The following is a 25,509-nucleotide window of genomic DNA, read 5'->3' as shown; positions in this document are numbered from 1 at the left end:
CTGCCCTTTGACGAGTGTCTGTTTTACCCAGATTGCTTCGTGCTCTTGGTTGTCTGTCTTGTCCTATTGACCTTTGAGTTCCCAAGTTTAAGACTGGGTCTATTTTTGTGCAGCTGGCTCCAGATCAAAGTAACCTTTCCCCCAATCCTTTGAGCCGTACATACACATATTCATGTCGGTAATATATACAGAATGCAAGTAGTGTTTGAAAACTAAATGTCATGTCAAGTTTACCTGGTAGAATAATGTGTTTCATAGCGCTCTATTTAAACATTAGATATGCTTCCATATTCAAACCATGTATAGTTCTTCTCCTGCGACTGACTCACATGATGGTAAATTATCAACACAAAGATCTTCTCATGATCTCATTCCACTGTTATCCTGCTGATGCTGGAAACTAACGTGTCCGTATTTGAAGCGATGATAGAAACTGTGTGATGATTATATTTAATGTGTTTATGTTCTGATTCTCAGCTGGACTGGGATCAACGATGCTGCAGATCAATTGTTCGGCTGTCTAATGTGAAGCTGACGCCTGCAGGGGTTCAAACCTAATAACTGAGATACATGCACCTCTGGGATACTTCCAAACCACTTTAAACTGTGCTGCTGGTCTGCTCTCGTGCTTTTGTAATTAAACGGAGATGGCAGGTATCTGCTGCAGCATGATTACAGAAACTGAACTTGTTCTGTTGTTTCTTGCGGTTCCCCTTCTGTATCTATGGTAATAAACTACCCTGTGAGTCCAGACCTGCGTCCAGGCTCTGATGTGGACAGACTCCCTCTGGGTGAGCTCTCAAGTTCACCGAGACAAAGCTCTATTGTGCTCTCCGTCAAGGGGATGGAAGCATTTCATCTGTGCGTGCGTCAGTACCCCTGCTTTTCCTTTTTTTCTTGCTCGTGCTCTTTGCTCCTGCCCTTTTATGTAACTCTACTGATCGTGCTCAGGGGGAATTTGCTTGTCTCTGCTGTTTGCTGGAAAACAAGTCTACATGTGACAGCTCGATGATATCACAATCTAGGACCATGATGGACACACCCTGAGCTTATTAGACTTATATCAGTTTGTTGACCCATTCGTCTTGCTCTTTGATTTACTGGACCACTTATCATAAAGTTACCGCTGCTTCACTGCTGTATAGATTTAAAAAGATAACCAGTTGGCTAACTGCAAACTAAACTTTGTAGGAAGGAAGATAATGATAATATGATTATACATCAGAGATTTTCCTCTGTTCTGCATGTAACATCTCCCTGTGGAAAGTTTAGATTGTTCTCTTGTTCCCTATAACTTTCACCCAGCATCTGTCCAACAGCAGGAAAACCCCTCTGAGGTTAACCTTACACCCGTTCCTTAAACTATCATGTGACATGCAGGTCCTCTCAGAAGTTGCTCAGCCAGATGCGGTTGAAACAGTATAGCTCATTTCCTACTGAAAAGTGTTACAACAGACCCCTCGAGAACATTTTCATTTTTTTTCTTAAATTAAATGATTAGAAAACTACATCGTTTTATGTGTTTATTTGTTAAAAATCAAACATAAATTTGGTCATATTCAAACATTTAACAAACAAGTGTACAGAGCAGGATCTCCACCTAATATTGTACAATATATCATACGGAAGTCTAATAATACATGAGGTGAAGTATCAAATATAAATAAAGTAAGTCAGTACAGTAAATCGACAGAAACATTGCGACATGTGATGACTGATTAAAGCTGCTGTGAGGAGCTTTCAGTTTGTGTTGATTTTGGCGCCCCCTGTGGACAAAGCTGTACCTCTAATCTCTTTGCTGATTTTGTCCTGTACATGTTTAAAGTGATAACATAGAAGATTTTCATTTAAATAAATGTCTGTTAAGTCACTATCTATCGCCGAATGAGGCAACACAATGGTGATTGAGCCTATGGCCCACTGATGAAAGCCTTTGCATTTGCAGTATTACAGACTGGGTTTCTGTGGCGACTTTCGTGGAAAAAATCACAAGCGGCGCCCAGTTAGTGACGCATTTTCCATCAGCCAGCAGTGGTTGGTCTGCCAGAGAGGGTAGGCGGAGCTAAGCGGCTGCTTTTCCGCTCTCTGCAAGTGTTGCGAGTAAACAGTAATCTACTATGGCTGAACAAACAAAGAAAAGTTCGATGACTACAGATACAACTTCAAAAATAAGTGAAAATCCAAAGAAAAAGAAACAAACAGTCTAAAAAGGAAAGCGACCGTCAGCGAGGAAAATCAAGATTTACAATTGGAGCCAACCGTGGACGTCTGGTTATCTCATCCTGCTTTCTCTAACAGTCACATGTATCACTCACTTTAAATTATTGCCCTGGAAAATGTAAACAAAGGCAGCGTGCAGTTAATTGCTTTGTCTGACAACTACCCCCCGCCCGCAGTTGCGAAGATAACTATAGAAATAATCAATAATGTCGCTGATGGTCTGGTTTGCTTTTGTAGGTCATATAGAGTAATCAGAAATAATTTCAGTCTGTTTCATAACCAGTGAAAAACTCCTCACAGGAGCTTTAAGTAGCTGCCATAGTCATTTCATGTTGTCTTGTCATGAGAGGCTTAAATATGTTGAGTGTTGGTATGAAATGAAAGTGAAGAACACATTTTGGTTAAAGTAGATTCAAAGAGCTTCAAAAAGAAGCAAACTGCAAGGCTCCAATGTTATGAAGCAAAAATATATTCAAGGAACATCCTACAGACGTACGCAGCCTCAAAGTCAACACTTCATGTTTTCAGTTTGTGGACGTCATTAAAAAGTCTGACGGGCGTGTCTGTCCTTTTGTTGCCCTGCGAGCAGTTCCGCTCACACTTACACGACTCAATCATCATCACCGTCCTGCTGATGATCTCTCCGCTTTTGCACCGGAACCGGACGGGAGATGTCCGGGTTCGATGAGGCGCGCAGCATCGCCCGTCTGAGCAGGACCCACAGTACCTCGGCTGGAACTTCTTCAGGCTACGGCAGCCTGCGTGGGACAATCTGAGTGGATGTCTGGCCTTTTCTGTGGGGATACACTTCTGACCTTTCTGTTGGAGAGAAGACATTGAAAACATCAAAAAGGTACGTCTAATTTTTGGATCTTACTTTACTGCATAAACTGAAAGTTGCTACAAATAAAGACTTTACAGTGCAGACTGTACCTTCAATCTGGTGAGAGTAATTTGATTGCATGGGCGGACTTCACAAAGCCCAGTCTCTTTCACCAGTCTGCAGTGGGTGTTGTTGTTTGTCATCCTAGTGGACACTCCTGTGCCACAGGATTTGGAGCAGGGTGACCAAGCTGTGGTTTGAGACACACACTTGACTCCTCTGGCAAACATGTGGCCCACTGGGTGACTCCTGAAAGCTGCACAGAGAGAATAAAATAAGGTTCAAAGGAGTTTAAATAATATGTATTTCCTGATATATGTCTCCTTTTTATACACTTGTTTCCTTAAAGGACAGAATGTTAAAGTGCTCACCAGCTAAAGACTTTGATTCTCCTCTCCACACAGGAGCCAACTCATTCTCCTCTGTGGACTGAAGTCTGTACTTTTTCCTGTGCTTCCTTCCCGCAGAGCTCTCTGTCTTTGTTTCCTCGGGGCAGATGAGTTGTTCGCAGCAGCGTCCCGGGACTTTCACCCTCCTGGGCTTCGCACAGCCCCGTTTGGGCAGCGTGAGCTCATGCGGGCAGAGGGAGACGCATCCAACAGCTCCGTCCATGCATGTGCACTGGTGTTTGCAGTTTGGGCGGAAGATCTCCCCGTTCTGGTAAATCTTGTTGTTGTACTCGCACGTTCTTCCGTCTGATTTGGCTGTTTTGGAGAAAATGTTTGCAATGAGAAATAAAGCTGAGAAAGTGAGTAAATTTTGATAAGGAGAGAGTCATCGTACCTCTACAGATGCCTTTAGCAGAGTTGTATCCTCCTCCAAAGTTGCACTCCAGTCCCTTTGTGTGGTCACACGGCTGAGTCCTGCTGCAGTCTTCAAACAGCTGCTGTGCACAAACTTTACAGCATCCACAGCCGTCCGGCACGAGACCGACTCCTGCTGCACATGTGGGGGCGTCCGGGGGGCACCGGCAGTCCTTCGGGCATGAGGCTGACACCTTAAATAACACACCACATTAGACATTTCAGATTTTTCAACAAGCGACTTACGATTGAACAGATTTCCTCACCAGTTTCAGGCACAGGATCCAAAACACACAGGCTGCCCACATCTTCAGAAGTTGGAGTTTCCTGAGTCAAACAATCTCTCCTCGCTCTCCTCTTTTTGGAGTCCCCATCTCCTTTTATACACTCGGGCAGATCTGACGTATGCGCAGGCTGAAGAGGTGTCCCGAAACTATGAGAGGAATGCTTCTACACGCGTCCTCCCATAAGCCCATAAGAAGTCCCCCCACCTCCCCTGCTCTCATCTACTCTCACGCAGCCAACCAAGAACCACCCAGTCTGTCTAACTTCCATTCTCTCAGGGCTTTAATTATCATGTCCTTTATATAATCATGAAGTTGAACCTAAAGTAATGCTTCTAAAACATTAGTATTGTCATGCAATAAAACGGTAGGTAATGGCTTTATAACTGTACAACAATGAGACAATGAGACCTGTTTAAAATGGGACAAAGGAACAGACACTACTTGTGATATGTGGTTATGTAAAGGACAAAAAAAAAGGGCACATTTAGACATGAAACCTGAAATATGTCATCATCAGCCCCGTGCATGTAAGAGCAGCCCTGCAAAAGGATTCAACATCGGGGCGCCACAAGTTCTGACATAAATATTGAAGAGAAGCTACATATTTCTACGAGCAACTGAACGTCTATCTGGGATGAAGCGATGTTTAGACTGCTGCACTCTGCCTGTGGACGGTGTTTGTACTTTCTAACCCTTCCTGGTGTTAAAAGTCACACATGAAATTCCCGTCTGTCACTTTTAAAGGTGTGGAAGGATTACGGTTTGTTTGGCTTTAATATTTCGAAAAGGAGACAAGAGCCTCTTGGAATGCTTGGACCCTAAGAAATCCTTTGTTTGGTCTGAATGAGAAACACACCAAAAAGAAAAGAAGAAAGAGAGACTAAAACTTGAGCGACGCCTGGAGCAACATTCCTCTCAGGATGAACATTGAAGGTTTCTTTGAAATAGCTGCCAGGATAAAAGCATCCTCTTCAATCCACATCAAAGGACAATGCGAGATATCAGGGAAGACATGCCTTTCCTTTCATTATAACCTGTGAGAACTAGAGGCTGAGCGGGGCAGACTGGCACAGCCGCCTTCTTATCTAACTGAGGTTACAAGGGCCAGTTTGGGTCTGTGCCAGCTCAGGCAGATGAAGAGCCGACAGGAGCAAGCCCCGTGCAGTCGCTCATGTCTGGAAATCGCTGACTGCTGCGGTCTGGAGTGGAAACTTTTCCCTCCACACATGATCTTATACTATATACAGACATTTTCTCTCTGCTATAAACTGTGAGAGTGTTGGGGTGCCTCCTCGCTCACGTCATGATGTGCTGCACAGCTGGTGCGAATGTTCAAAGAACGCTTGTTTAAGAACAACTTCAAATCTTCTTTCATAGTTTGATACTTAGATATCGATGGATATGAAAATCTCTCAGTGGTCTGTAATGTTCTCATATTTACAAGAGACATTTATTCATGTATACACGTTAGTTGTTTAACAGGCCGTTTATTTGCATAAGTATTTCTGCTGCTGATCCTTTTAACTCTTCTAATTTAGGGCTGCACAGTGCAGTGGTGTTGCAGTGGTTAGTGCTGTCACCTCACAGCTAGAAAGTTCCTGGTTCGAATCTCGGCCTCCCCATGTGGAGTTTGCATGTTCTCCCCATGCATGTGTTGGTTTTTCTCCAGGTACTCCGGCTTCCTCCCACAGTCCAAAGACATGCTCGCTAGGTTCATCGGTGACTCTCAAACTGCCTGTAGATGTGAGCCTGTCTCTGTGTGTCAGCCCTGTGATTGACTGGCGATCAGCCCAGGATGTTCCCCGCCTCTCGCCCAATGACAGCTGGGATCAGCTCTAGCCCCTTACAACCCTGAACAGGATAAGCGGTATAGATAATGGATGGATGGATGGATGGATTTCTTAAGTGTTAAATTAATCACACAGTTGACGCCGCATTACATTGCATTCAAACATGCAACTTTCTTTTGTTATGTATTCTGTAGACGAGCCCTGTGAGAATATTTGTGCTCCAAACATGTGGAATTACTTACAACACACTCTCAGGACCGACACTTTAATTTCTCTCGGAAAAATGAAGGCGATAAACCTCAGCTTGCAGCTGTTTTTTATTGAGTATTGTGGTTTTTGTGTCACTTTCTGTATCTTCGCATCGTCGCAAATGAGGGAAACCTCAATGATTTACGAGGCTTAAATAATTATTACGTGTGAATAAAGAACTATAGGTTTGGAGGTGCCGAATTTATATCTCTAAACGCCACACCAACACAGCAATAATAAGTAAGAGCGAAGAAAAGCACCCTTGGTATTTCTTGTTAAAGCTGTTAGGAGTCTATACAGCCACAAGGTGTAGCAACTTCCTCAACATGAACGCAGAGGGCCAACACAAAAGAACATGTCCTTCCCTTGGTGCATGTTTCACACAAAATGTACTTTACATTAAACTGTAAATCCGTTAAGTGGTAACAAGACAGCTGTATGCTTTGCCTCACATGGGAGACCAATGATTTCACCCCACAATGTCATCCATCCCTGTAAGCCAGACAACCGCTGACGAAGTCTTGTGACGGTATTTAACTCGTCATTCAGCTCCTGTGCTCGTGTCTACATGGTGCCAAGAAGATTTTAAAGGCATGCCCATACTTACTACCTCCTGTCAGAGGGGTAGAGCTGCACCGTCGTCATATCCAGGGTGTTTTAGGAAGGCAATGCTGATTCCCTCAAACAGCAGAGCAATCATGGCCAACTCGCTGTTGCCAAAGGACAGGAAGAAACAGCTGATGTAAGAGATCACAGTGGAGCCTGCTGGAGAGAGATCACCATGATATTTGTCATTATTAAATGCAAACTTTCATCTCTAAAAGTAAGCTTAGACCACATGATGGGCTAAAGTCATCCCATCATCCCATCAGTAAACACCAAGTCTGATTCATTCCTGTAGCATCTAACTGTTTAATAGTTATTAAAGCCTAATTTATCAGGACAATTGTAAACTCAGCCTGCCTGTTCTTTTCAGACAGAGCCTCTTGTTTTAACAGTGAAGTCAGAAGTGCCTTTATCCTGCATTCTTTCTAGGGGCCAGCAGGGGGCGACTCCACTGGCTGCTAAATGACATCCTATCCAAACTGTGTGGCTTGAAGCACTAGCAGATTACAGTCGTTTAAAGAAAATCTGTTTTGGAGTTATTATTATGCAAATGTTGCAGCACAGAGCTCAAAGCCTGCACTGTGTGAAGACATTTTTCCTGCACGCAGACAGTAGTATTTGGATGTAAACAGAATATTCTTCAGTGTGACCTACAGAGAAGACCCTCTCTGGGTAACCCTTCACCCCTGTGTTGGTGTTATGGACCTCCTTCAGAAAACAAATGTACTAATTTTAAGTACATGGAAATCAAAGCTTACCAGCAAGTGTTGCACTACTTCAGCCGAGGTCAGTATTTTAGCTTCTCGTAATAGTTTGTGGTGTTTTTGGTTTGGTAGGAAAACAGCTTGTCTCTGTGCAAGAGTAATAATCTGTCTACTAGCACCTCTAGATCTCATTCATCACTTGGTTAATCAGTGATAAAATCAAAGTGTTAAAAAGACCCTCTATGGTTCAATGGGGAGAACCATAGAGGGCAACTACATCAAATTGTTTTTACAATGTTGTTCAAACTTAATCAAAGAAACCATAAATAGCCTAATGTTGTTATTAAGGTGTAAAAACGTTGTTCAGATGTTTTTGCCTTGGACACTTAGTGATAACTCCTTATGTGCTACTACTGTTTCATAACAACAATTATTAATTTTGAATTTCTATTAAAGTTGTCGAAAAGTTGTCACAAAAACAAATTTCAACAAACTACCTTAACATAAAAACCCTAGATTAGTACGTACAACTACCTACATGCATCCGTTAAGTACTGTAATTTTGTAAATTTGTGGTCACAACGTCTCTCCATGAGGTTCAATAAAAACTGCTGCGTGATGAAGCATAAGGAGATACAACAGCGCGACCCGGTGGATCGTATCGGAACAGCACTTCACCTGCATCAATAAATAGCACTTACTAAATACTAAACTTCCACAAAAGGAAAGTTTGACAACTGAAACTCAGTCTGATATTTCCAGAGATAATTTGTCGTATGAGTAAAGTTTTTAAAGTTACTGTGCCTCATTAATCCCCCTGGGTGTCATCGGGTTTGTACTTCTCTTCTCCTCTTGTTCTCGTGTCGACGTCGACAGAATCAGGAAGTCCGGGGATTTTTTCGAGACAGAAACTTGAATGAACAGTGGACAGTTCACATTTTAACGACAAATAATAAATAGAAACATCCATTAACAGTAACATTTGTTCGTGTAGTTTGTCTCGTTATTACTATCTTATTAAGTTATCTTGACCGTCATTCGTCACCCGGAACACCTGGATTTTCACTTTGCGGGTGAGAGGGATGGATGTTCCTCATCTCACTGAAGAAGAAATGGCAGAGATTAAAAAAGACGTGAGTACGATTATTCAGGCGAAACTTTCTTACAAATAGGTTATCATATTTGCAAGGTGTCGTATATTGTAAATAAAGACGGGCTCTGCTGTCACGTGATTGTTAAAATAATGTGTAGGCTACCTTGTTAGCGTTAAAGGCCTGTTAAAGAAGGACATACCCTACCCTACCTTCCCTGTACCCACATGAACACCAAGTCCTCTGTAGGATTTAACTACGTTACAATGCTGAACATAGAAGCCTGGAGGTTAAGTGTACTTTTCTAAAATACAGACAGGGTCTTTGCTAAGTGTCCTTTGTCAAAAGCACTACCATAAGATAAAACAGGGTTTAACAGCTATGAGTAATGGAGAGCAAAATCTAAATGAATTCCTCTTTATATTAATAAAGTGATTTCAGACTACCTGATGCAGTAATAGTAGTAATGTCAATCAATTTGATTTAAACAACGCCAAATCACAACAAAAGTTATCTTATGACACTTTACATGTAGAGCTGGTCAAGACTGTGCTCCATGTTTAATTACTCACAGAGATGCAACATGAATCCACAAATGAGTAAGCACTTGGCAACAGTGGTAAGGAGAAATTCCCTTCAACAGGCAGAAACCACAAGCAGAACCAGAGTCATTGGAACAGAGGCTTATAGTTGCAATGTGATCAAAAGTGTCAACTCCTCATGTTCAGTGCCTTTACAGCTCATATTGTTCTCCTTCTGCCTCTCCTACATGTCCAGGTGCTGACCAGGCTGCGGCACTACCTCTGCGACAAGATCAGAGCCGAACGCCACCTCGACTATCTGCGTGCCTGCAGGATCCTGACACGAGACGATGCGGAGGAAATCAGCTGCAGGACCACACAGACCAAGAGGACAGCCATGATGTTGGACATACTCGCAGAGAACCCCCGGGGCCTGGACGCCTTGACCGACTCCATAAAGGAGATGCGCTCACAAAACTTCATCATTGCTAAAATCACAGATGAGGTGCAAAAGGCCAAAAACGAGAAGATTGAATCCCTCAGAGGTTAGTAGCTTGAGAGATCAGATAAGTATTGTGTTCTTGATGCTTTCATTAAACTTTCCTCTCCACTCCACAGCAGGGGCCTCTAGTTCCCCATCTGACAGCGGGCTCAGCGACCTCCCTACGTCTTTTTCAAACAACTCCACTATGCTCTTCCACCCAGACGGAGAACGCAGTTGTTCCACTTCAGACATAGCCGGCTCAATCAATCTGCCGTCGTTGCAGAGAAGCTGCGACTTGCCCCCTGGAGTTTGCGCCAGCATCGCCGTAGCTTCTTCCACCACCACCTCCTCCAGCCTCCCGAGGCCCGGAGACCCGGGAGCTCCTCCGCTGCCGGACGACGTGCTGGTAGAATCCCCCTCCAACATGGATGCCGGAGCACAGGGCTGCACCAGCACCGGAGGTGACCCAAACTTCCAGCCCCTCCGGTCACGCTCGCTCACTCCAACATCACATAGGAGCATCTTTTAAGTCCACATCTCAATAAGACACTTCACATGCAGTTCAAAGGGTCAAACAAGCATTATCGACTTAACTCTCTCTCGTTTTTGTCTCACACTCTTTTTGGTGTTGCCTTTGATTAGACAGCGAGAGATTGCTGTATAAGGAATGTACTACTACTGATAGACCACAAACGATTAGATGATAAATTGATTACTTGATGGAAAGAAAATTAATTGCTAACTATATTGTCAAATTATTAATCCTTTCATTTTCCTAGCAAAAATGTCAAACAGTGGCTGGTTGTGGTTTCTTAAATGTGAGGATCTGCTGCTTTTCTTTGTTCATGATAATGAATCTTTGGGTTTTGGACTGTCGGTTGGACATTTAAAGAAGTTACTTTGGGCTCTGCGAAAATTATGATGTGCCTCTTCCGGGATTTTTTTTATATTTTATAGACGAAACTATTAAATGTGAAAAATAATCAGCCGATTTATTGATAATGAAAATACGTGTTTTAAGTGCAGCTTTTTAACTGGTGCCATGGCATTGCTTCAGATTTGAATTGAAGCCAAAATTATACCTTAGCTTTAAGAAAGTAAATGTTTTTCTACCATACGATCCATCACACCTCAAATATTAAGTGTTTAAATATATGTAGGCGCACAAGAGCTTTGTCTAAATAAAATATGGACAGATCGGAGCAAGCAATCAATGCCAGATTCAGGTACCAAAACGTTTTAATACTCATGCTTTAAAACACATCTTGGTCTGTATCCATAGAAGTATTGATAGATAACTCATTAGCTAAGAAAGTTTGTCTTATCCACTCTTACTTTTTTAATCCTCTTCTTTTATTATGAGATTTCCTGATTCACTGTTTGGTAAAAAAAAAACATGGCAGCTACAGTTCAGGTGCTGTGATAAGTTTTATACACTGGAATGTCTGCTCGAGCAAATGATATGTGTCAGTCTGCTCTCATTCGATGCTGCCTTTGCTGCCAGAGCAGCGTTAAGACAACAAGAAGTTGCGTTGACATTTTAGTCACTACAGAAGTCTTAAATCACAAAACGTGTGAGTTACAAACCGTGTCCTGCTTATGACTGTACACACTGGGTCATGTACTAAAGTCTGTTGCATACTAAAGATTTTCTCGATGAATTCAACCTGTGTTTTCTCTTCACTGTGTGCTTTTCACAAAGATTGTGTTTTGTTGTTTGGCATATTATTAATGAAGAAGCTGTACATCATATGTCCTGTTTGCTTTCTAATGATACTGTCTGACTCATAAATGAAACATTGACTCATGAAGTTAAATTCAGATGGCGGTTTTAACAGACTGAAGATGCTCGCAGACAGTATCAGTTTCTGTGTGTGCAGAGATTCTGCTTCCGGGGAGCTTTGATATTTGTTTTTGGAAAAACTGGAAAAGCTGAAAATGACGCAGACGCAGACAGTCATCGTGGTGGAGGCTGGCGTGGTGACTGCACCGCCTGGTCTACATAGAGCAGAGGAGAGCTGAGTGTTGGACGAGTCGCTCTGTGGCTCGCTGGTGCACAACAGGTAAATCATTTATCATTACCTTTTATTTTTATTATCTTATATGGAGACTTTTTCTTAAAGTTTTGACTTTTTACTCTGTTATATAAAAACATATTACAGCCTAAATATGATATAATTACACTACTTCACCACTAATCTACAATTATACTGCCTTAAACTTTGATTCAAGTTACTTTGTTGTGATTTTCCTGTCCTACATGAGCAGTAGAAGTCCAGATTTGCAGCTTCATATGTGCTTGTAGTTGCAGGCAGGTCACCTACAATAACCATGATTCACTTACAAATGGCTAAATGATGCTGCAAAACAATCTTGTGTGTGTTTTTGGGCAATGCAGCTTATTTTAGAACAATTTAAAAACACTCCAGTAAGTAAGATTTGAAAGAGAGTTGAGAGAACGGCAGCTGTGATCGCGTGCAGGAGAACCAGTTTGATAAACATCAGAATGACTGGAATGGTTGAACCTTAACTTCAACACATTTCTGACATACATTCGACCTTCGACTATATAAAGAAAACAAAAAAAACTGTCTCCTTAAAAGCAGGAATATTATACACTGAAGTATAATGGAGGAGTCTGAGCCGCTGTTAGCCAGGAGGTCGGAGGAGAGGAGGCCAAACGGACACTGCAGGTGGAGCACGCGCACTCTGGAGTCAAAGATGGTGGAGGACTTCAGACGGAGGCTTAAGTACTTCTTCATGAACCCCTGTGAGAAATACAGAGCCAGGGGTCGCAAGCCATGGAAACTGATGCTACAAATACTCAAAATTGCAATCATCACAGTCCAGGTACAGAAGTGTCTGCTTCCTGTTTTTTGTAATGAGGCACGAATGCAGGTAAAAGTGTCTCTTTTGACTGTTTTGTTCCTCTCTTCCCTTTCTATAGTTAGTCTCTTTTGGCCTCAGCAATGAAATGATGGTCACCTTCAAAGAAGAGAATCTGATGACGTTCAGACATCTGTTTCTGAAAGGATACAAGGATCACCGGCTGGGAAGCTACGCGCTGTACACTAAAGCAGATGTGTATGACCACCTGTACTACATTATAAACAGGGTACGAAACCTTTAGGTGTGATCATTCAAGCTGGAATTTCATGGTAAACATTTACTGCTTTTTTCACTCTCCTTATTATCTGTTTTCAGTATATCAATCTCAAAAACCTGACAGTGGGTAACCTTGTATACGAGAGAGCTGATGGAAAGTACACTCCTCTGTCACTGTGTCAGGAGGTTTACAGAAACAGCAGCATCGATCCTGGAAACGAGACCTTCCACATCGACCCACATACTGATAAAGGTACAAAAACATTTTCTACATAAGCGTAGAACATGTTAATTTAATCATCAAATACATTTATGTGGGGGTCTGAAACTACTACAACACTTTGTCAGATCTTTCGTGCAGGATGTATTTATGGAAGCTGATTCATTGCATGAATGGAAAATAATGACAATGTGGATTTTCTTGTGACTGCATAAAAGAGGAAGCCTGCATCGGTGCAGCTTTTGAACTGACTGCCTGTATTTCTTCCTCTCAGATTGCATTTCCATTTTTCCCGTGCAGTCGGTTGACAACAGCAGTTTGGCGTCGCGTGTGAACTTCTCCTTAGATTTCAAAAGGTGACTAAAGTGAAAATACTGGTTTCGTGCCAGGCGATAAAAGTGCTTCCTGATAATATGTGTTTGTGTGTTTGCAGGCTGCTATCAGTGAGCATCTACCTCACCCTGAAAACCATCAATCTGCAGACTGTGCGCCACCATGAGCTTCCCGACTGTTATGACTTCCATATAATGGTTGGTGACAACATCCGAAACAAGCCGCAGGAACAGGAACATGCTGACTAATACTTTCTGTTTGTTTTTATGTCGTCATTAAATCCTTCTTTCTTTATGTACAGATCATGTTTGACAACCGTGCCCACAGCGGAAAAATAAAGGTGGATGTCAAAAATGATGTCAGAATTTTTGAATGCAGAGACTGGAATGTGGAAGGCTCCTGTAAGTTTTAACCCAAACACACTGCCAACCTAACCTATGATGCATTCAAAGGCCAGCAGGGGGCGCAGTGATATTATTCTGACAACACTGTGTGCCTCAGTATTTTAGAACAGCGAGTGTCCACTGCAATAACTAACCTGCAGTCTGTGTCTCTGGTTTACAGCCGATAACAACGATTACCTCCTCCTGTCATTTGACTCTGTGGTCATCCTCGCCTGCTTCACCTCTCTCATCCTCTGCATGCGGTCCGTCATCAACGGCGTCCAGCTTCAGTTTGTAAGCAGTGAAGAAAGAGTAAAAGCATTATTAGCATCACCAATGATGGATTGACAGGATGGTGTTACAGCTTTACAACTTTATAATATAAAGTTATAGACTTGGGGAGCTTTTATAGACTAATATCAGTGTTTTAAAGCTAAATATGTTTAAATTTGAACCCTTTTAGAGTTCAAGAAAGTCTTTACCTCCTTATCCAAGAAAATGTTCAAACCTCCCGTAAGTGGAAATGTGTAATAATACAATGTGGAAATCAAGCAATCCTCCTGCCTTGCGTTTAATTGATTCCCTCGACAATATCTGGGTGTCTCTCATGCAGGAGTTCAACATATTCTTCCACGCCTACTACAATAAAATAGTGAGCTGGTCAGACCGCATGGAGTTTGTGAATGGCTGGTACATCCTTATCATCGTGAGCGACACTCTGACCATCGCCGGGTCAGCGCTCAAAATTGGTATACAAACAAAGGTTTGTTTTTTATAAAGCTTATTGGCTATATTTAAAGACGAAAATCTTTGGGGGATGATAGATGCAATATCTTCTATGTCTTTTTTATGCTTTCTTTTCTCTTGCAGTACCTGACGAACTATGATGTCTGCAGTATTTTGCTGGGAACGGCCACAATGCTCGCCTGGGTCGGGGTGATTCGTTACCTTGGTTTCTTCAAGAAATACAACGTAAGAACTTCTATTCCTTTTTTTTGCATGAACATGTACCAGCCTGTTTAAAGCAGAAACTGCATATCCAGAGGAACTAAAAACTTTACATCTTTGCAGATATTAATCTTGACCCTCAGGGCAGCATTCCCAAATGTGATTCGTTTCTGCTGTTGCGCGGCTATGATTTACCTCGGATACTGTTTCTGTGGTTGGATCGTCCTTGGGCCTTACCATGACAAGGTATGAAAAGATTCATTCTAATCTAGTCAGCTTTAAAATAGCATATTAAACCCCCAAGCATGGAGGAGCTGTGGTCTGGTGACCCAGGAATTAAAAAAATGAATGATCAAAACATTTCTTTCCAGTTCCGAACCCTCGACAAGGTGACAGAGTGCCTCTTCTCCCTCATCAACGGGGACGACATGTACGCCACCTTCCTGAACATGAGAGACAAGAGCTACATGGTGTGGCTCTTCAGCAGAGTTTACCTTTACTCCTTCATCTCCCTCTTCATCTACATGGTGCTCAGCCTGTTCATCGCTCTCATTACTGACACCTACGAGACAATCAAGGTCAGTCTGAGTTTCACATACTGACATGTATTATTAATCTTCTTAAACCTTTTTATCCTGTTACTTGAGGGTCCTAATATTATACAATTGTTATTTTCCAGCATCACCAGCAGGACAAGGTGCCAGTGTCCCAGCTTCAGGCCTTCATAGCAGAGTGCAGGGACCAGCCTGAGTCTGGAAGATACCAGACTGATGAGGAGCCAGCTTCCTGCTGCCTCTCTCCATGCTGCGGCTTTAGATGATGTCAGAAAATTTGAGTCTTCCAAAGGGTTGGAATATTAAGTGAGACTGAATGAGGCCACAAAGAGTCCTGAATGTGTCTGCATGGAGGTTTTAATGATGCCGGTGTTTGATGAGAATGTTGGAATATCTTCTTATTTTTTTACTTGACTTGCTGAACACTACTGAAGTAAAATGCATAATGTTCTCGGTTGAACTTCACTCAATGTACAAGTTGGTTAAAGCATCACCAGTGTAATAACCTGATGGTCTTAATTTCTGCATGAATACGCACAAACAACCAATTCCTCCTCAGTTTAGTAGTGTGTTGAAAGCAGTCATTGGTTGAAAGGTTTCTTTTCAAGGATTACTTGATGAGGAATTTCCTTCTGACAGCTCATTAACATCATATCTGTTGGATATGTTTGTCTTTTTATAAGCACTAAATAATACCACTTTTTTCAAAAATAGTGTAAGTATCATTGTTTATTTTACATTCCAACGTACCCAGAATGAACTGTAATGAATAAAGCGTTTCAGTAACAGTTAAGTTAATGGTTATTGCTCGCTTTTCATACCTTGTAGTTTGTTCTTGTACTGTGCAAATGTGTGTGTTACTATATTGATAAATGAACTACATGGATTGTGTCCATGGTTTTACTTTACTATTTCTCACACCTTTGATGAATTTTCTTTTTTAAACCAAATTTGATTTTTATATATATATATATATATATATAAATCAAATTTATATATATATATATATGCTAATCAAACTATTTTTTTTACTATTTTGCCTTTTGTTCTGCATGTTCCTTGATAACTGTAGAAAAGGAAAATAAAACGTATTCAACAGCTTCAAACTATATGTTTTTCACGTATTGATTTTAAGATTTTATTGATTACTTTTAAAGCTCCAAATGGCCTTGCCCCAAAATCTATTACAGATATTATTATTAACCCCTTATGTGTCCGGGCATTCCCTGAGATCAGTGGATGCAGCTATGTTGGTTGTTCCTAAATCTCGACTGGTAACAAAAGATGACAGGGCTTTTGCAGTCAGAGCCCCCACATTGTGGAACTCTCTGCCCATCACAATAAGACAGGCCATAACTTCAGCTTCTTCTAAATCCTCTCTCAGGAAGGCTTTCATGAAATTTTTATTTATCTCCTGTCTTTAATCTAATGTACTTGTATCTTTTGTCTTTTTTTCTATGTTGTTTTTATCTGCTTTATCTTCTGTCAAGCACTTTGTAATCTTGTTAAGAAAAGTGCTATATATATATAAAGTTTATTATTCTTATTCTTCTTATTATTGTTGTTATTATTATTATCATTGTTATGTGTAGTATAAGCTATTTGTTTCGCTATGTCGTGTTCAAGTCATAACTAATAAGATCTATGGTGTTTAATACAAGTAAATTTGAGCTTGAAAACACAAAACAGTAGGTGACGCTTACCTCTTGCTGCCACAGGAGTGCCATTGCAGTGCTTTCTGACACCTGACAGGATTTGCATAATCGCCTGCTACGCACTTTCATATCCAATGTGCGCCTCAGATACTGGTTACCTAGCAACGCTGCCTCCAATAACAATGCCGTTCAGTTTGAAGCCCGAGGAGGAATAGACTTCAAAAAAACACAATCAATTGCAGCAGCCTGAGCCAGCCTACCTGCTGCCTGTTTGGGCATCTCTGTCTGACTGCGGTCACGTCAAACTAGGTGAGGATTGTATGCTTGTTTTTGCTGCCGACAAGGTGAAGACTGAAGTCCGGACGGGAGCTGTTGGTGTATTAATGAGGAAGCAGTTCGTTCATTTTGCCAACACCACCGAACTTGACAACTTTCGGATAGAGTTGACCCATTTTACACCGTTCCCGTGAGTATGATTAACCTAGCATGCAGCTAGCATACAGGCTAAAAAAACAGTGCTAAATGACGTTAGAAACGTAGCGTTTGTGAAGTAGTACATTTTAGTGTAGTTTGTAGCTTTATTCCGATTCAACGGCTGAGCTAAAACCACATTTAAGAAATCTGGTCTATTTGGTGAAGTTATACAAGTGAAGTGCACTTGTTAACTACACTACTCTAAAGTTATTAAGTCAATTGACCTTTACCTTGTAATAAATATACAGCTTTCACAAACAACGGTTTAGCAAACTAGCTACCGTTGGTAAACGTTAAGTGGAACGTTGCTACGTCACGCCAAAAGAACACTAACTGTCAGACGATATCCATAAAACATCATGGTTAAGTCACTATATTAGGCCGAAGCTCACTTTGTCTTATCTCCAATTTAGTCAGTGTAACTTCTGATAAAGGTGTGTATGTTTTCTGGTTTGTTAGATAAGAACATTGGGAGAGTATGCTGGGGTCCAGGCACTTATGTTGACTGGTAGTCATGTCCTCTCTCACATGTTGTTGTCCAGGTTTTACTGTAGTGTTACTGAACATGACTGCAGTCAACATAATGTGCTAGACGAGCCCCTGAACACAAGTTGGAACATTACTGCATTGTAAAGTTGTGGGAGTGGTAATAGAATATATCTGGTTGAGCTTGTTTCCCACAGTGAAATACATGTTAGATCATAATATTGTCCGGGGGGCATAAAGTCAAATGTACACATGCACTCTTAGATCTAGCCTTTGTCTTAGAATTTTTTCTAAATTTAGATGGATAAAGCTTTTGGCTTGAGGATGAGATCATCTTACTGCTATGTGATTCAGTTGCCAGTGGCCAATAGGAAAACCCTCTTTAACCCTAATCTAGCCCCACTGGCACACATTTTCCAGTTAATCCTGTGTGGGTGAAGCAGCAGCAGCAGCAGCAGCCCAGATTATCTATTGCTGGTTTCGCTCATGGCTTGATGCTCCATTGCAGGGCTCTGTACCAGTGTGAGACTGTGATCCACCGCCTGACTGCTAATCCAACCCCGGTGCTGATAGCTCATGACCTCTCATCCTCCGTCCCTCATGTGTCGGTGATATGGGAGAGTGGTGGACAACTGTGCCAATAGGGACGTCTATGGGTAAATTTCTAATTTTAAAGACTCATCAGCTATGCTTTTTTGGGATCTGCCAGAGGTGACCCATATTTTTGTTCTCATTTTAGAGCAGCAGCCTATTTCAAGCAGCTCTATATAAGAAAGTAGATGCCATCATTTTCCGCTCTCTGTTCTCTGTTTTTAGGAAACTATGAGATCTCCAGCATATCACATGTGACAATGTCCCCCTCGAGGCCGAACAATCTTGTGTCAATGTACTCCTCTCTCCCACCTCTGTCCAGAAGCTCCTACAATGTGATAAGTGCCTTTTGCACAGAGGATAACGTTCCTCAATGTGTTTCATACATCAATCAGGTAAGGACATATCCTAATTTAGCAACAGTGTATATGAACATACAATGCAAAATGTGTTAAGGTAAATGTGGAGTAATGTCCCTCTGGTAAATGCTAATCATTCTAATGTTCTGTTAGCACCTGGTGTTTCTGTAGAGATCACTCTCTAAAACTGTCCTCTTTCTTTCACAGGAGCTTGCCTCTCTGGGCCTCGCCTCCACATGTATTGAGGCCAGCCCACCGGGGGGAGTCGGCCTGAACACCGTGCCAGCTCTGAATGCCATGTATGAGCTGCTCCAGATTCACAGACGCACCATGTGCACATTAGAGGAGCTCGAGAAGGAACAGCTGAAGAAGTCCAGCTCCATGGAACACATGCAGATGAACAATTCAAGACTCAAGGCACGTATGACACAGTATATACACAGACTATAACTTGTGTGTCTGTAAAGTGCAGTAATAGTTGGTTACCACTAGAGGGCAGAAAGGAACATATCCATTCTTATACAGTGAATGTCTTTCTGTCCAATATTCCCCCCAAAAAATGAATATGATTATTTTTCCACAGAAAACAAACAAGAACAAACTTAACAAGTACTTTGCTTAAAAGCTCAACTCCTTTATGAGTTTGAAATGATGTCATTTCCTCTTATCTTGTTAGTTTTCTGTGCTTTCAAGACTAAACATACTCTTTTGTCTTAAACTATCAAGTTATTTGTAAGGAAATAATAAGTATACAGGTAGTAGTGCTGCAGGGAGTTCTTTAGTTTGCTGATATTTACAACTTAATACATAATTGAAAACTGCAAATGGGCTCGCATTTGTGGATATGGTATGTGTATTTACAGTGTGTCTTATTCAACCTTCAGATAGTACCGTACATAACAATTTTTAGGAATGTATCTCAGGAATCTAGTTTTATAGCTTTGACCCTGAACTAATCGCTAGCTCAACTTATTGCTATTTTACTCTGCTCCAAATAAAACGGTTTGTGTTTTTCCTTCCAGGATCAGTTGGAACTGTCTATAAGGGAAAAATCTGGTCTACACGAGACAGAGAGGCAGCTACAGCTCAAAATTAAGACTTTGCAAAGCTGCTTGAAAACCGAAAAAGATGAGGTATAATTGTACTTTGTCATATGCGACTACCCATGATGTAAATCCGCTTTCAAAACTCATGATTCAGTCATCCTGGACAGGTTCAGAAGCTCCAGAGTATCGTTGCCAGCCGCGCCTCTCAGTACAGTCATGACGCAAAGAGAAAAGAGAGAGAAGCTGCAAAGCTCAAGGAGCGCCTCAGCCAGCTACTGGTCGACAGAAAGGACAAGAAACTAGGTATGTATTTTAATCTTCAGTGTTCAGATATGTGTATAAATTTCTCTTTAATACTGGGAACTCGAGAACACGATGATTTAATCTTCGCCTCATTTCTTATTTAACTTCATAGCTATTGATGTACTGAATAGCTTGGGACGGTCAGATGGGAAAAGGAGCCACTGGAAGACAGCAAAAGCGTCAGCCAGGTATCGTGAAAGCCTGCTCATCACTTTTTAAAGATATCTGTAGCATGTGCAATAATCAGTAAGATAAATATGTTTGTAAATTTCTCTCTGCAGCCATGAGGGTGATATGTACAAGTCCTTGCTCAGCGACTACGAGGCCACTCAGAAGTCCTTGATGATGGAGAATGCTGAGCTAAAAAAAGTCCTTCAGCAGATGAAGAAGGAGATGATACACATCCTGAGTCCACGTCAGCCCTCCAGCAGAGGAGCCACTGCTGAGGACAGTACGGAGCAGGTAATTGTATCTTTTTTTCCTTCTTGTGTACGAAGGCACAAAAAAGCAACAAAGGGAATATTGAGTGAAACACAGTGTGAAGGGTTTCTGATAGTTTATGAGGTAGCTGCCCATATTAATGTATAAGATTGAATGAGATGAGATGATTAAATGTTGAAACTGTTTTTCTGGCTTTTCAACTCAGCTGGATTCAGATGTGGAGGAGAAGGGTGACTCTAGCAGGGAAACTCTGGACCAATCCTGTGAGCATGCAAGAGAGCAGCTCACCAACAGCATTCGGCAGCAGTGGAGGAAACTGAGGAACCACATGGAGAAGTTAGACAGCCAAGGTACATCACAGAAGTGCTAGTTTTTTCCAGATTCAATGTTAGAATCGATAACATTTTCTTTGCCTGAGAACTTTATTTGAGCTTATTAAAACAGGGATCTACAAAAATGCATAGCTGTTCCCTCCAGCATTATATGTGGAAATAAATTGTGATGATCAATTGTTGTTGTCTGTATTTGTCAAGCTTCACTAGTGCAGAATCAGCTGGAGTCTAATAAAGAGGTGATACCGAGGGAGACCCATGAGGATGAGATGGAGAGGATGAGGCATGAAGTGCAGCAGTGCAAAGAGTTCATTCATGCACAGCAGCAGCTCCTCCAGGTCAGCCTCTGCTTCTTCATTACAGCAGAGTTTTGTGATGCATAATTGAATGTGATTTGGAAGTTTGAAAGAATATTTCAGTCTAAAATGAATGAATTGTTTCAGCAACAACTCAACACATCATTTGACGATGAGACTGCAGCGCTTCTCAATGACTGCTACACCCTGGAGGAGAAAGAGCGCCTCAAAGAAGAATGGAGGCTCTTTGAGGAACAGAAGAGGAACTTTGAGAGGGAGAGAAAGAACTTCACAGAGGCTGCTATTCGCTTGGGTCGAGAGGTACTCGGGTCTTCTGATGTAGTACCACAGTTTTATTAAACGTATACAATGGTTATATTTCTTTATTCTATATATTTGAGTTCTTAATTGTTTTGGGGTTTTTTTTGTATTCCACAGAAAAAGGCCTTCCAGGAGGACCGTGCTTCTTGGCTGAAGAATCAATTTTTGAACATGACTCCTTTCACAGATCGTAGGAGATGTTCCTCATCTGACGGTCAAAGTGCCTTATCCATCAGTGAGTCTGTGTTTAGTTAAAAAAAGCCTCTAAATGGTTTAATGTCTGACTCACAAACCTGAAGATTTAGTTCTAACAGATAGTATGTTTTATGGCAGAAATTGCCAATAGGGCTGAATTGATTACTATTCAGAGAATGTATTAGTCCAATACTACAACAAACAAGAGCAACAATTCAAATTCAACAATTACTGCTTATGCTGCTTTAACAATAATAACAGCAGTTTTCTATTAGGACTGCATGTAAAAACAACAAAATAGTATTTTCACTGACTTATGTGAATAACCTTTTGCATTTCAGGAAGTGAGCCAGAGATGAGGATGTCTTCAACAAAAGCTCAGCTGGCCAAATCCACAACCTACGCTACGTTCTCTACTCCCAAAGCAACACAAAGTGCTACTGTGCCATCCACAGCCGAACTATACCGCACACTCCGCCTGATACCAGACAGCAGGTATTTTTCAGTCACTTAAATACGATGTTCTGTTTAGAGTAAAATGTTGATGGGTGTTTCCAATGCATTTCTGCAGTGCTGTGATTTAATTAGAGAAGTGTTTCTTTACATATTTTGACATTCAAAACTCTGCTAAACAAATCTGAACATTCTAAGTACATGTGTTCTGTGCTTGTATGGGAGTAAAGACCATACCCTGTTGACATAGTGTTGGGGCCATGTTATACATATAAATCATACATATAATTTTTTTCTCCTTTTCAGTTCCTCCAGATATTCCAATCGAGGATGCTGGCAAGACTCCACTACCATTGACGATGGAGATACTCGCTTCAAGACAAAAAACAGAGTTCGATGTGGAGACTTGAGTATCTTCTCCTTGGGTGAAGATGAGAACAGCCTCACTTGAACAACTTCCAGTGCCTTTTTTGTGTTTTTAATGGACTTGGCATCAGTTCACCACTGATCAGCACTAAACTTTTTTTTGCAGCATCGCTGTTCTATTGAATTGTTATGGACATGATCATCATTCACCAAAGCTGAACAAACAAAAAAGCACTTTAATGACCCTGCCACTTTTTTTCTTTTCAAACAAATCAATGCTGACAAATCAGATTTTAAGCTATGTTCAGTGGAGGGTATGTACCAAGTAGTGATAGTATAGTATAAATTAACTTGTTTACATATTCTATATGGATAAATTATGAGTATAATTTAATGGATCGACATTGGATTGATAATGACATTCTCTACTGGTTTAACTCCACAATAAAGATATTTTTAATGAAAGGTTTTATTCTGTCTTTAATCTGGCGCCCACTGGTGTCCTTAAGTGAGATTGCAGTCAAAAATGTGAACAACCGGAATCCGGATGTGATCATCTTTGCTTTTGTCTCATCCAGCCCTCAATCCCACCCACCGCCCAGCGTCTATTTTCTACAGAAAACACCGAGAATGTCGGGTTCTTCTAATCTCGTAGCCATGAAAAAAGTCGTACAGCAGCTCCGTTTCGAGGCGAGCATAAACAGAGTGAAGGTAAATAATCTGCTTATTGTGTTTTTTTCTCCTAAATAACGAGGGGGAAGCTCAACCGTTACTCCAGTCCGCTAACTACGCTAGCTGGTGCCAGAAGCTAGCGATGTTAGCATTAGCTTCTGGTCAACAGGCAGGCTGAGCAGGGCGTTGTTTGAACAGAAAGGGAAGTGTATAAAAAAAGTATTAAATCTACACTATTGTTTTCATATACATTTGACAACGACGTAATATTTACTGGTTAGTGGCCGTTAGCATGTATCGGTTACCTAACGATGATCCGATCTGGTTTGTGACAAATTGTACCATTTTTAAAGTAAAACTGTAAAGTTAGGTTTCCTTCTTAAAAATCAACCTTGACTTATGACCCTTAAATGATTATCAGAAGTCAAATGCTTTCTGTTAGCAAAACAAACTGTTGCTTACGTTTGTACTGTGTAAAGTAGTTACAAAGCAAACTAACCAAACTTTTTGAGCTAACTGGCTGGCTTAACTGTACCAGCTAATCAGATTTAAATGATGTGTGTGTCCAAAACTGAATCAAAGGGGTGTTTATTATATTTGGTTTTCAATAATCTAACATTTTTGAAAACGGGTCTGCAATAAAACAGTGCAATTGGGTAGCAGCAAAGTACAAGAATGTGTATTCCCTTTATTATTCAAAGTTATTAAGCCGATAAGTACTTCATTTCCATAAAATGCTTTATCTGAGACAGTTGCACTGTTTTCACTTGTTGAGGCTTAAAATTCGGGTCAAATTTGAAGCAGGAAAGATGCTGACTAGTCCTCTCTTAAATGGATCTAGCCTTAAAAACAATAATTCCTCCTATAATAACTCCTATAATTACAATAACATTGTTCTGTATGGTCTGCCCTTATGATGTAATTCTGGTTAGGTTTTCAAACTTGAGGCACAGAAGTAATAATACTACTGTTTTTTCACTCTGTGGTACGAGTCATGCGTTAAGTTTTGGTTTCTTTGTTGTCACCAGGTCTCCCAGGCAGCGGCAGACCTTCAGCAGTTTTGCATGCAGAATGCCTTGCAGGATCCTCTGCTCACCGGTGTGTCCTCCAGCACCAATCCTTTCAGGCCGCAGAAAGTCTGCTCCTTCTTGTGAAACCACTGTATTCGTTGGTCAGTCCCCCATCCCGTCGACACATTCAGACCAATGACTGATTCAGACACACTCTCAAATACTGTATATACATACACAGAAGCAACAAGTAGGATTTCTGAAAAGCGTTAAATGCATTTGGTCGTTTCATCCACAAAACAGCAACTGTGGTGAGCTTAAATATCCCAGTATTAAGTTTTTTACTGATTAGACAAAGGAACATCTTAACATATATGGACACTTTTATACCTCTCCTGCATAGTTTATTTCTTTGCTATCTATGCATGCTCAGTATTTTCCACAGTGTGTTTTCCCCTTAAAATTATTTGACATGCTTATTTTACATGTCCCCTCTGGAATCTGCATGTGTTAGTTGCTATAATTTGCCAACAATATGGATGTTTGGTAGTACTGCACAATATTGCTAATAAATACTACAGTAAAATTCAATGCAGGCATTGTATTCACTTGATTACAGATATCGGATTAAATGTTAGAATAAATATATCTAAAAATAATTTTTAAAATACTTTGGCCAGGTGATTTTTTTTCTGGGCACATTTTTAAAGTCATGTCACAATGCATTCCTTAATTGTAAAGACTCATACCTAAGTTGCAACTTGTGGAATTTCTTTAAAAACACAAACACTTTTGTTCAATCGAATACAATCCGCAGCTTTAATTCCCATTTATGGTTTTATTTTCTTTTTCTGTAGGCCTTCATTTTGATGCTACAGGGAAAAGTTGACCTCAACACTGCTCCTCATGCCAAGCCATTATACTGCCACGGGATCTCTTGAGTGTAGAACACATTGGAAACATGTCAGGAAGATGACCATCTATTTTCAGCCACAATAGAAGAAAGGAGACGGTTTTATTTTTCATGGCACAGTATGATTTTCGAGTGAATAATTGTGCCTTTTCTATTGTTCTATTTTAGTCATTGCTGTTCTGGACTTTTTTGTATTTAATAAATAAAAACATTCTTTACTATTCCAATGTTTATTGATTTCTTTTTCTTTTTTTACTATTCACTAAATTATATGAAATACTTTTAATGAAGACATAACTGCTTGTGAAAACAACCAAACAGAGTGCTGTGAAAAGTATTTTAATTTATTTCAGAGATGATAATAATAGAAGCACCTTAGATTGAGATCAAATCAGAAAAACTGAAGTTTGAGCTG

The 25,509-nt window shown here is 40.8% G+C and overlaps 5 protein-coding genes across 6 annotated transcripts; 4 read left to right on the top strand and 1 right to left on the bottom strand.

The window, feature by feature from the left end:
- Window positions 1-2,211: 2,211 nt before the first annotated feature.
- Window positions 2,212-5,895, bottom strand: LOC138611560 (CCN family member 1-like). Its single transcript, XM_069684736.1, has 5 exons — window positions 5,779-5,895; window positions 3,887-4,100; window positions 3,475-3,807; window positions 3,154-3,359; window positions 2,212-3,039 (listed from the first exon to the last, which is right to left on the bottom strand). The coding sequence occupies exons 1-5, from the start codon at window positions 5,893-5,895 to the stop codon at window positions 2,737-2,739; spliced, it is 1,173 nt and encodes a 390-aa protein (XP_069540837.1). The 3' UTR covers window positions 2,212-2,736.
- A 2,541-nt stretch (window positions 5,896-8,436) lies between these two features.
- On the top strand, window positions 8,437-11,296 carry bcl10 (BCL10 immune signaling adaptor). 2 transcript variants are annotated; one of them, XM_069684454.1, is made up of 3 exons: window positions 8,437-8,675; window positions 9,411-9,699; window positions 9,776-11,296. In XM_069684454.1, exons 1-3 carry the CDS (start codon window positions 8,625-8,627, stop codon window positions 10,165-10,167), a joined length of 732 nt encoding a protein of 243 aa, XP_069540555.1. In that variant the 5' UTR covers window positions 8,437-8,624; the 3' UTR covers window positions 10,168-11,296. The 2 variants fall into 2 exon arrangements, with proteins under 2 accessions (XP_069540555.1, XP_069540554.1); XM_069684453.1 differs by having other exon boundaries at window positions 9,773-11,296.
- A 217-nt stretch (window positions 11,297-11,513) lies between these two features.
- On the top strand, window positions 11,514-16,272 carry mcoln3a (mucolipin TRP cation channel 3a). The gene is made up of 13 exons (XM_069684495.1): window positions 11,514-11,701; window positions 12,242-12,488; window positions 12,586-12,753; window positions 12,843-12,996; window positions 13,238-13,319; window positions 13,397-13,493; window positions 13,598-13,697; window positions 13,861-13,973; window positions 14,293-14,442; window positions 14,550-14,651; window positions 14,751-14,873; window positions 14,999-15,205; window positions 15,307-16,272. The coding sequence occupies exons 2-13, from the start codon at window positions 12,267-12,269 to the stop codon at window positions 15,445-15,447; spliced, it is 1,659 nt and encodes a 552-aa protein (XP_069540596.1). The 5' UTR covers window positions 11,514-11,701; window positions 12,242-12,266; the 3' UTR covers window positions 15,448-16,272.
- Window positions 16,273-17,137: 865 nt separating this feature from the next.
- ssx2ipa (synovial sarcoma, X breakpoint 2 interacting protein a) lies at window positions 17,138-22,913 on the top strand. The gene is made up of 14 exons (XM_069685086.1): window positions 17,138-17,302; window positions 18,305-18,452; window positions 18,613-18,782; window positions 18,954-19,163; window positions 19,769-19,879; window positions 19,960-20,095; window positions 20,208-20,283; window positions 20,377-20,557; window positions 20,742-20,886; window positions 21,070-21,206; window positions 21,312-21,485; window positions 21,603-21,720; window positions 22,022-22,175; window positions 22,440-22,913. Exons 2-14 carry the CDS (start codon window positions 18,410-18,412, stop codon window positions 22,582-22,584), a joined length of 1,800 nt encoding a protein of 599 aa, XP_069541187.1. The 5' UTR covers window positions 17,138-17,302; window positions 18,305-18,409; the 3' UTR covers window positions 22,585-22,913.
- Window positions 22,914-23,048: 135 nt separating this feature from the next.
- gng5 (guanine nucleotide binding protein (G protein), gamma 5) lies at window positions 23,049-25,321 on the top strand. The gene is made up of 3 exons (XM_069684727.1): window positions 23,049-23,210; window positions 24,200-24,342; window positions 25,039-25,321. The coding sequence occupies exons 1-2, from the start codon at window positions 23,130-23,132 to the stop codon at window positions 24,323-24,325; spliced, it is 207 nt and encodes a 68-aa protein (XP_069540828.1). The 5' UTR covers window positions 23,049-23,129; the 3' UTR covers window positions 24,326-24,342; window positions 25,039-25,321.
- The last annotated feature ends 188 nt before the right edge of the window (window positions 25,322-25,509 follow it).

Source organism: Semicossyphus pulcher, unplaced genomic scaffold, assembly GCF_022749685.1.
Source record: "Semicossyphus pulcher isolate SPU_LCO1_2020_fin unplaced genomic scaffold, fSemPul1.0.p SCAF_7, whole genome shotgun sequence".
Taxonomy (NCBI): domain Eukaryota; kingdom Metazoa; phylum Chordata; class Actinopteri; order Labriformes; family Labridae; genus Semicossyphus; species Semicossyphus pulcher.
Note: the sequence above shows the minus strand (reverse complement) of the source record. Positions and strands in the feature narration are given on the sequence as shown.